Genomic DNA, 10,701 nt, shown 5'->3' with positions numbered 1-10,701 from the left:
AGTCCGAGCTTTTCAATCACGTACCCTCTCCAAAGTGGTCTCAAAAAATGATTAGAATGCCCGTCAAACACTACTAAATAAGTGAGAAAATCAAGAACAACAGTACAACACCCATTCTATCATTTAATCCAAAACAAGCACATCCAAACAAGTGTAATTACATTGCCAGCAGAAAAACTATCTGCCAGGTCTTTAACAGAATAATTTCTTCATCAGATCAGTCCCAGCTGCAAGTAACTGCACCGCAGCACACTATTTTTTCACTTGATTTAACTTCAGTGATATAATTTTGGTGAGAAGTTAACTTTTACAGATCATTTTACAATTTTTTATATAATTACAAATCAAGCTTCTTAATTATGCTCAATCGAACATGCTGAACTACCCAAAGTCCTCAACTAATGAAACGATATTGTTTCAGAAGCATTTCAAAATTTCTTCCTTAATCCAGTAAGTATCCCAAGTGAACATGATGTCCCGTAAGAACGTTCCCTATCCAGAATGGCTGACACATGCCAAGTAATTCAGGAGACCATAAGAAAGCAACTGAAATCAAGTGCAGAGAAAGATAACATTTGGATTGAAGGTCACTTACTTGCAAGATGTCTATACGACAGCACCAACGGAGAAGCACACCACGATTGCAAGGTGCTTGTTCCCAGCGGCGCGACTCTCCGGCGGTCGGGACTGCAAAAGCTGCGGATGGATGACGAGCGGGGGCGCGCGACGACGGGGAGAGGACGGCGGCGTGGCCGAGGTACTCATCATCTTCCTCAATGTGAATGCGTGAGCGGACAGGCGGGGGCGCACAATGATGGGGTGAGGACGGCGGGATGACAGAGGTACAATATGCAGTTCTATGTACCATTTGCAGTGGTGTTGAAGCTTTCCTGGCAGATTTGACAAGTAACCTCACCAATCAGGTTGTGCAGATGACTGAAGAGAAAAAGAAGGCCATTCACAATGTTGAATGGATAGATAGCCATCCATTATCAACCAACTAACAGGAAAACACATGAATATAGTACTAACATCCGGCATTCAATGCTACTCCCATGATTGCAGAATGGGCAGGAAAAGACTGAGTCGAGCTAGTCCATCCGCTTCCTAAGGGGGTGGCTTAGCGGACTTCTCTCCTTCCTTCAAAATCTACAAAGAGCGGCAGTTAGAATCTTTAGTTAGTTAGTATCTTCTAAAAAATACAGAAATTGTACACGCATGGGTATCCATGTGCAGAGTAGTTCTAATTATTTTACTAAGCTATCGCACACCATTCCTTGTAAAAACAACTAAAATTTGTAACCAGGCAAGATAAACATAGCACACCAATCATACACAAATCATCATCCACAAGATGGAATCCATGAACACAACAACATGCATGATCCTGCTATGGACACCAGGGGCGGATCTGACCCAGAAATTGTGAAGATCCCATCTCTACGGCCTGGTGGTATTGATTGATTATATTCAATAAGAAAGAGAACTGATGCTGCGGTGGATGAGAAGAAACAACCTAGCTTTTTCCCAACCGGGCTCTCACCCCTTTCCATTAATTTTGCAATAAACGGAAATACATCAGTGTGTAACCAAGTCTTTTGTCATCCAGCCACCTACCAAAACCTGATGGCTAGCTGCTCATGCATACCTTCTTTGAGGGGAAGGAAACCTGATGGCCGGATGAAGACTGGGACGGGGTGCAGATGACAGCAGGACGTCCTGGGGTCCGAGGAAGAAGGGAGAAGGCGACGGGGTCTGTCCCCGGGAAGCGGTGGGAAGGGGGTCGGGATCGAGGCGGTGGCGGCGGTGGCGGCGGCTGCAGCCCCCCGCACGTAGATCCACACCCCGGCGTTGGAGGAAAACAACTCATGAGGAAGTCCTACCTGCGCTCAATGCACCCGACCGCCGCTGCCATGCTCACCGACCTCGGCCTCGCCAGCGCCTCCAATGGCTTCCACGCCGCCGAGCTCAGGGCCATCGCGGCCGCGTCCCCTGCCTCCGTTGGCCATGGCGTCCTGTAGTTTGGGAACGGAGAGAGATTAGTGAGGAGAGGGGGAGAAAACAAAGGAGGGCGTTGGGCGCGGTTGACCGGCTGAGGAGGTCGGCGGCGGCTTGCAGGAGCGCGGGCGACGACCGGAGGCAGGGTGGATCTGGGGGAAGTGCACAGGAGGAGGAGAAGGGAGGAGCGGCGGTGCTGTTTTTCTTGATATCGGGAGAGAAAGAAGTATCGGGGCCCAAAAATTAGGGAGCTGCCAGCGGAATCTGAGGAGGCGGTTGTTTCCCTTGTGCGGGCATACGAATGCCAGAGTTTTCGTTTGCCAGAAATATGTTCTCTTGTTTAATAGTAGTGTAGATGTTACTGTTGTAGAGATGCACTCATCGGTTGATGTTTCTTTTTTGTGTTGGCACGGCCAAACTGTTGGATTTTTTTTTAGTTTAACGTGCATATGTCCCCAACACTACGTTATTCAAACCTGTACATTTCTTCATACAACAATCTACTACTGTAGTTTTTTGAACGAATAAACCAATCTATAACCTGGGAATGGTTTTTTGCTTGACAGGTACCAAGAGTCACCTGAAACGACCAGGGATGCTACTGCTACATGGAATCTCTCACAAGATGCCTGAGATCTCTCCGCATCACTGTCCCAGCGTGACAAAACCCAAGGGCGACGCGACCCATGTTTTTCAGACAAAATATTGATGATGATGATGATGATGATGAATGGGCAAGGCCAGGAGACGGCATGTAGTTGGGATATAACTTAACTTATGGTAGGTAGCTAGCTCTTGTGTTGCAGGACAGTGCCCAGTCAGGATGAATGACAACATTTCAAATTTTGCTCTGATGCCTTTGATTTGATCTTCTGTTTAGTTGTTGTGTTTGTGGCTGGGCACTCTGTTCTCTAGGTGTTGTTTAAAGATGATTGATTTCCAATTTTCTTGTCTGTCGAATGTTCTGTCTTGTCCTGGATGTTTTGAGATGGAATAGAACCCTGCCTGTAAAACCTCAACCTTGTTGTTCAATGGAAGGATAAGGAGATGGACTTCCTTCGACTGGTAAGCTGATTTTGTACAAACACACATCACAAGCTTGCTGCATCTCTTTTGGATAAAGTCTTTCATTGATCACAAGCACATTACATATGAGATTTTACAGTGCTTGATATTCAGATTGCCTAGATTTAGTTAAAAGCATAGGACATTTATCACCTAAGTGAAATTTTCTAGTACATCAAGCCATGCTAGGGCTTTCATTGAAATTTGAAGAATAAGATTTAGCTGCATTACTGTGAGCCCTGCTGTTAAAAACTTAAAAACTCCCTAGGAAAATTGCTGATATTAGTCTGAATGTGTCTGGTGGAAGCGAAAAAACTCGCTAAGTGGCACCTGATCTCCCAATGCCCAGATCTGTTACGAATATCTATGGATGCTGCAGCCCGGGCCAAGTTCTGATCATGGTGGAGGTGACATCTCCTGCTGTGATCGTGGTGACCACCTGGGCAGCCACCTGAAGCGCCAAATGCATATGCTTCAAGTGGAGAGCTAATTTGCATGGTCATTTGGCTTACATGGTCATTGAGAATATTTAACATACTTCTAGCCATATCTGAACTAATTTATCATGCTTGTGTAGTAGCACATGGGCTCCTTGCTAGTGTTTGTGCATCGAAAAATCGAAAAGGGGAAAGTTGTCTCGGCCTTGCATCTTATGATGAACATAATCATTTCTATTCATATCAGTAGCAGTCATCTAGTATGATGGAGATGGTTCGCAAAAAAAAGAGGAGGCCTCTTCATGTCAGTTGCTAGTCTCTTTGGCGTATCATTACTAATAGGTTTTTTTTCCTTTGAAAAACCAAAGTTTTCAAAAGAAAATGGGAACATCATAGTTTTTTCATATGACCACGGGCTCCCTCCATATGTACCGTCCTTCATAAATGGTAGGAGGATATGTCTTTTGGGTGCAGCCATTTTCAGACTGATATGATATTTGATGTTGAATAAGCCTTTATAAATTGAGCATATGTCTTTTGGGCGCTGGAGCTCAGGAGGCTAGGCGCAAGGGCAATGGAATGAGAGCGTGGGAAAGATGATATCGCTATCCCTTGCTTTTATGGGTCTGTGAAAGGCCAAGAGTCCCTCTTGTTGCGCCGTAAAAATCTCCACGCTCCGATAATAGATATCATTACATGCGTGGCATGAAACAAAATATTAATGATATTCCACAAAATATGGAGCACGATCTCTGCCTCGACGAGCCATGCCAATGAGAAAACCGCCTCGGGCCGCGATTCGAGTAACAGTTACTGAACCGCCTTGGTATAAGTGGAGACGCTTTGGAAAAAAACTGTCAGGCTATAAGCATAGTTCACACCTAGGCGGTTGGCCTTTGAGGCTAAGTTACCTCATGTTGAGGAATTTGGTTAAATCATGGTCGGAGGGCGGATTCCTTTAAGAATAGACCCGATTAAAGCCCGATTAACAGGAAAGGATCCCTGATCATAAAAAAAGAATCATCTAAGGGGAGATTTCATGTGGATTTGTTTGCCATTTCTTATTTTATTTTCCTTCTCGTGTTGGATTTTTTGTATTCTTGCTCGTGGTGGTTATGATCGGATTGATCCAATACCCCCTATGTAAACATGTTCATTCATTCATGCCACTACTCATAATATTGTTTTCTTGGTATTGCTTAGTCACTCTTTCCTTCTAACTCAACCCACATTATTCTTCCACACATGAAATAAACCCAACTCACGATGCAAATAAGGGGAACCATGTCTACAGAATGATTGTCTACTACAGCAAGGCTTGCCCGGCTCCAGCGAGGGAGAGAGTAATGACGGCGGTGCGCCGTCGACTCGCTTCAGTGCTTGTAGTCGTCGCAAGGTGGTCTACAGATCTGAATGTATTTTTTTATTATTTCTGATGTTCGTTGTACTGCCATGATTGAAGACGAATAAATCGAAAGTTTTCTTGAAAAAAAAAAAAGCGGAGGTAGCAAGGATCTCTTGTATCTCTACAAGCCTTGGTGTATAAGCTTGTAGTGGAATGGTTTCACAAAAGGTCTAAAAGAATGCATGCCAAATGTGTGCATCCATGGCGAATCACGTTGGAATGGACCGGCTACCAAACAAGCTTGTGTTCTCTTTCCTCATCTTTGTCAGCAAAATTTTTTAACTAAAACCTGCTTGTATCAGTCGTCCGACAAAAAATAAGAATCAGCCGACTTGCGCGTAGTCGATCCCGAGTGCGAGGCTCACACAACGTTTGTGCTGGTTCATTCCCACCATATAGAAGTATCAAAGCACACATCTTACAGTTGGGCCCACGATCACCCCCAGCCCCGAGCCACCATATAGAAACTGTAGGGTGGATGATAGATAGATGGATATAATAGAATATAATAGAATAGATGTGTTAGATCCTTTATTTATTCTTCTTAACTTAAATAAATATATAGAAGTACAAAGGTAAGATACAACTTTGAGACTGGGAGATGAACATTATTTAGTTGTTACAACCTTTATTTATTTTTCTTAACATAAATAGGACTTAAAAATGAGAACGGGAGATGAACTTTATTTAGTCGTCGTCGATAGAAAAGAGCAAAGCACGGTGTGGAATGGCGCAACCCAAAGCCTGTCCAACACGTACGAATCAGGCAGGCAGGCTACGCTTATTTGAAGCCAAAAAAGGTGTGGAGAAGAGGAATACTAGTGTGGGGAATAGGAGTGACGATGGAATTAGGCGGTTCGTGGGACCTTGTATTCGACGAGGTAGGGCATGGAGGTAAGCCCGGCGTGCACGAACGCCCCCACCTTCTCCCACACGCCCTTCTCCCTGGCGCGCTGTTCGATCACGCCGCGAATGTCCTCCTTGACGTCGTACCCCACGGTGCTGATGAGCTCCTCCGTCGTCGGGCCGCTATCGGCTGTGGCGATGTCGAAGCCACCACCGCCACCAACGATGCCGCCGCCGGTGCTATTCTTGACCCGCACTATGCTTGGGCCACCGAACAGGTTGTGCTTGCAAGAAAGGGCTTCCTGGTAGGCGCCGGAGAGGAGCACGGCCACGTAGTAGCCGCCACTCTCAGGGTCCAGCGGGTGCAACGGCAGCGTCTCGGCATTGCCTATGAACTTGTCAATCTTGCCGTCACTATCGCAGGTGATGTCGATGAGCGTGCCCATTTGAGTCGGCTTCTCGTTGAGCCGGCTCGCCGGCATCATCGGGAAGAGGTGCTTGATGCCCCAGAAGTCGGGAACCAGCGAGAAGATGGAGAGGTTCATGTGGTAGTTGTAGATGGTGTTGGCGTCGCCGGCGATCCGCTTGGCGAGCTTCTTGGCCAGCTTGTACATCTCCACCCCGTGCTTCTGGATGTCCGTGGCATGCTTCTGGAGGTCCGTGGCCATGAGTGCTCTCGGCGGCGGCGGATTGGAGGAGAGACGCTGGATCTTGCTGTGCAGCTGCTCGGGGGTCTCGTCGTCCTTGGGCTCTGGGATCGCCGAGAGGGCCTCGAGGATGATCATCGAGTGGTGCGACACCATGGCGCGGCCGCTCTCGGTGCACAACACAGGGTGGGGGATGCCGCCATTGTACTCGCACGTGAGCCGCACAGCCTGCACAATGCTGGACGCGTACTCCTCCAGTCCGTACGCCACCGACATGTCGGAGCTTCCTGATCGGGTGCCGTCGTAGTCGACGCCGAGCCCCCCGCCGCAGTCCAGCGTGGTCATATCCGCGCCATACTGCTTTACCAGGGTGCAGTAGATGCCGGAGGCCTCCCTGGCTGCACTAGACACTATGTCCGTGGTCGGGATCATGGAGCCGATGTGGAAATGCAGCAACTTGAGCCAGTGCAGCTTGTTGAGATCCTTGAGCTTCTTGGCCACCTCGTAGATCTTGTCGGCAAGCAGGCCGAACTTGCCGTGCTTGCCGGCCGTCGACCCGAAGTGGCCTGGTATCTTGGTGAGCAGCTTGGCACGCACGCCCACCACCGGCTCCACCCCGAGCTTGCTGCTTTGCTCGATGATGATGTCCAGCTCCTCCTCCATCTCCAACACGATGATGACATTCAGGCCCATTGCACGCGCCGACAGCGCCAGCGCCACGTACTCCGCGTCCTTGTACCCATTGCATACCAGGAAGGCTCCAGGCTTGGCTTTGGTAAGGTAGCTCATTGCGATGAGCAATTCTGGCTTGGAGCCCGCCTCCAGCCCGTAGCTGTGACGGTGGCCAAAGCTAACAAAGTCGTTGATGATGGCCCTGTTCTGGTTCACCTTCACTGGGTACACGCCCTGATATGGCGCCGTGTACCCGGTGTGCTTGATGGCCTTCTCGAATGCGACGTGGAGCGAGTCGAGGCGGTGCTTGAGCACGTCGGGGAAGCGGAGGATCATGGGGAATTGGACGCCCTTCTCCTTTGCAGCTTCAGCTACGGACACCACGTCTATCTCTTGCCCTGGCTTCGTCTCGTGGCCGTGGGTCTTGACACACAGGTGGCCCTCCCTGTTCACGGTGAAGTAGGGTTCGCCCCAGCCGAGGATGTTGTACAATTCACCGTAGTTCTGGGCGGCCATCGTGGAAGCACCTGCTCAAATACAAGGAAACTTGATTTTATATATTTTCCTAAATGATAAGTGTGACCTGAAGCACTCCAGCTCTGACGTTCTTTATTGCAACTAAAGTTGTCATCCGAAATATAAGTAACCCAAAAAATAACTGAAACTTGCCATCCGAAAAGAAGTTGCCATGCTTAACAACTAAAGTTGCCATCCTTATGTCACTAAATTTGTCATAAAAAACATTCGGAGATACCATGCGTTCATGTCACGTGCGTGGCACTTATCAGGGCCCTATATTTTTGTTGAGATTCTTCTCTGTATGTTATTCACTTGCAAATAAGCGTCCTGTTCTTATTAAAAAATTCAGCAAATTCACATAGGATTGTTTTAGAATTAGTATTTAGATCCTACGCCAAATCTACCAAGATCCGCCAATCATGGAACACTTGTTCAGTTCTAAATACAATCAAGTTTAAATCCAACAACTACTCCCTCCGTTCTATATCTAATATAAGATGTTAATATATTGATTGTAATAACATCTTATATTATAGAATGGACGGAGTATCTTCTTTTTTAGGGGAGACGGCGGGAGTATCTTGTTACCACAATTAATCATAAGATCAATATTCCCACAGAAAAAAAACACCATGAGATCAATATAAATAAAGGGAAAGAAAGAAACTCATAATTTTATTTCTGCAAAAGAGAAATAGATCAAGGTGATGATAGAATAGAACCTTACTAGTGAAGATCAGAGAAGGCTTGCATATATTTGGTTGTGCGAATGTGTTGTGTGGATAAATTGTAAGCTGATCTTTCCTCTGTTATATAGAGGTCTGCAAAGAACGAAATGACACGTTTGCCCTCCATATTTGAATAGTAGTACTAAGCATGCCCTCGTCGCCCTTATGTTTCCAGCGGACTGAGAACAAAGCACTTAATGTAGTTTACTGGTCGTCATCAATAGCTTGGACCTGCGGGCAAGTAATTTTGTAAACCAGCAAAATTGTTAATTCGCTAGCAACAGATAGCAAAGCAGAAACCTAATCTGTTAAAATAAACCAAAGTATGTGCCAAAATCATTGGGACGATAGAATTAAGAAGTATAAACTACTCCCTCCGTCCCATAATATAACACTTGCAAAAACGTCTTATATTGTGGGAAGGAGGGAGTAGTTTAGAAAACAAAGTCGTGTTCAACATGATATTTTTTCCTGTGCTTTCCTTTCATAATCTGAATGTTAAATCGTATGTGTTATCTTAGCTATGATTAATTCATATTTACACTACCAATACATGTGGCGACATCCAACGGTAAGGTGACTTGCACTTCGAAAAATAAAGAATTTGCAAAACAGAAAAGAAAAAAAAAAGAGAAAAAAAGAAAAAGAAAATAATGTTTGTCGAGTGCTTTATTTCGCGCACTGAGCAAAGAGGATACAACAGTAAAAAAGAAAATAAAAGATGTTTGAGGAGTGTCGCCTGGCACGCACTCAACAAACACTGCCACGCCGTCACCCTACGTTAACCACGGCTAACAGGTTTCCGCAAAAGAAAACCATTGCTAAGAGGGACATGTGTCGCCTGGTGTGCGAAGTGTCAGATCTTCGCCAAGCGTGTTTCTTTCTACCGATTAAAATCAAGATTTTCATGTGGTTTATGCTTCGTATTGCATTATATATTTGGAAAACCACTGACCTGCTGTGGTCTTCATTTTTATCTTGGAGTTGCACTGGATGCGTTTGGCAAACTGAGCGGAAGCAATGGCGCAATGTGCATCACTACAACGCAGAGGCTGGGGTAACCCTCCTTTTCACGAAAAGAAAAGAGTTGTCACGCCTAAAAATAAACACATAAGAAGAACAACATCCGAACCAAAATCATCGGGATAGTTTAATTAAGAAGTGTGAACAAGATAATTTAGAAGAAAAAGAGTGATGCCCAATGCGGAGTTTTCCCGCGGTTTTCTATCATCATCATAATTTTAAAACAATGTGTTTGTCCCAGGTAAAAATCATGTTTGCATTGCACTAGCCATAACGGCAAGGATCGAGGAGAGCCTCCAATTCTTCTTTAATCAATCAGTCCGGTCCAGCCACGTCTTTGAAGTCCGGAGCACCAACCTTATCAAGCCTTCAATGGCATGTGAATGTCGTGGTTGGTTTGATAGCTTAGGGACCACGAAGAAAATGAATGCTGATGCCTGATACATTCCAATATGATCAGCACAGAGTCGGTGGTCTCAGCAGATAAAGGCACGTGAAGCATGACGATACCTCACAACATACTCCGGTAAAGTTCAGAATGGCAAACAGATGGGAGGTAGGCAGGACTTCCCAACCAGTTGAGCTAGGCACACTCCTCTAGTATTCTCTCTAAGAAAAAAAAAATGGAGGACTAGGTCACTAGTCACGAGCCACAACCGTCTCACCACCCAGACGCCAATGCCTCCCCTTCCAGCCGCCGCCTCCGTCACCCCCCTCCCTTCCCAGCCACCGCCTCCCCTCCCCTTTGTTGCCCCCCGCACGGGCGACCGAGTGGCACCAAACCCAGCCGCCGGTCCACCACTCCTTCCCCTCCCTCCCCTCCGCCGCCGCCAGTGATGACACCCTCGAGATGGGGTGTCCCTTGCCACCGTGAACCCAACAGCGCCGAACTGCTCCTTCCTTCAACCAATACTGAGTGCACTCCGTCCTATCAGACATGGTCGTGCTGCTAGCCGGTTACCGTGTTCGGACGGAGCGGGAGGTGGGGATCCTAATTGGGATAATTCCTAGGTCGGCGACTGCTGGCCGCGACGGTGACGACACCCTCGAGGGTGTTGTTTTTCTTCCTGGAAACGTTGTTCGGGTCCGTCCTACCTTTTACCACCTCGCGTTCTCTCGGGTGAAGCGACGACGCTCTTGCCGTCGTGTCCTTCTTGAAGGCATCGTCGTGAGAGCTTTGTGGCAATGGGCACTGCTTGGGTGCGTCGGCAGTTGCAGTTGGCATGCCCCTCTTCCTCCGGGTGGTAGTTGTTCTGGAGGAAACCCTAGATCTGAGTTTCCCACATCGGATGATGATGGAGACTTCTGTGCCGTTCTCTCTCCCGGGGGCATCGTCTTGGAGTAGTGGTTCAGTGGAGAGG

At 47.0% G+C, this 10,701-nt stretch overlaps 1 protein-coding gene across 1 annotated transcript; it reads right to left on the bottom strand.

Moving 5' to 3' along the window:
- Positions 1 to 5,435: 5,435 nt before the first annotated feature.
- LOC109757809 (arginine decarboxylase) lies at positions 5,436 to 8,373 on the bottom strand. Its single transcript, XM_020316643.4, has 2 exons — positions 8,312 to 8,373; positions 5,436 to 7,597 (listed from the first exon to the last, which is right to left on the bottom strand). Exon 2 carries the CDS (start codon positions 7,584 to 7,586, stop codon positions 5,754 to 5,756), a length of 1,833 nt encoding a protein of 610 aa, XP_020172232.1. The 5' UTR covers positions 7,587 to 7,597; positions 8,312 to 8,373; the 3' UTR covers positions 5,436 to 5,753.
- Between the last annotated feature and the right edge of the window lie 2,328 nt (positions 8,374 to 10,701).

Source organism: Aegilops tauschii, chromosome 1 (assembly GCF_002575655.3).
Source record: "Aegilops tauschii subsp. strangulata cultivar AL8/78 chromosome 1, Aet v6.0, whole genome shotgun sequence".
NCBI classification, from domain to species: domain Eukaryota; kingdom Viridiplantae; phylum Streptophyta; class Magnoliopsida; order Poales; family Poaceae; genus Aegilops; species Aegilops tauschii.
Note: the sequence above shows the minus strand (reverse complement) of the source record. Positions and strands in the feature narration are given on the sequence as shown.

Bases quoted from the DNA above. Each gene is read 5' to 3' on its own strand.
- LOC109757809 (XM_020316643.4), bottom strand. From the start codon at position 7,586: ATGGCCGCCCAGAACTACGGTGAATTGTACAACATCCTCGGCTGGGGC.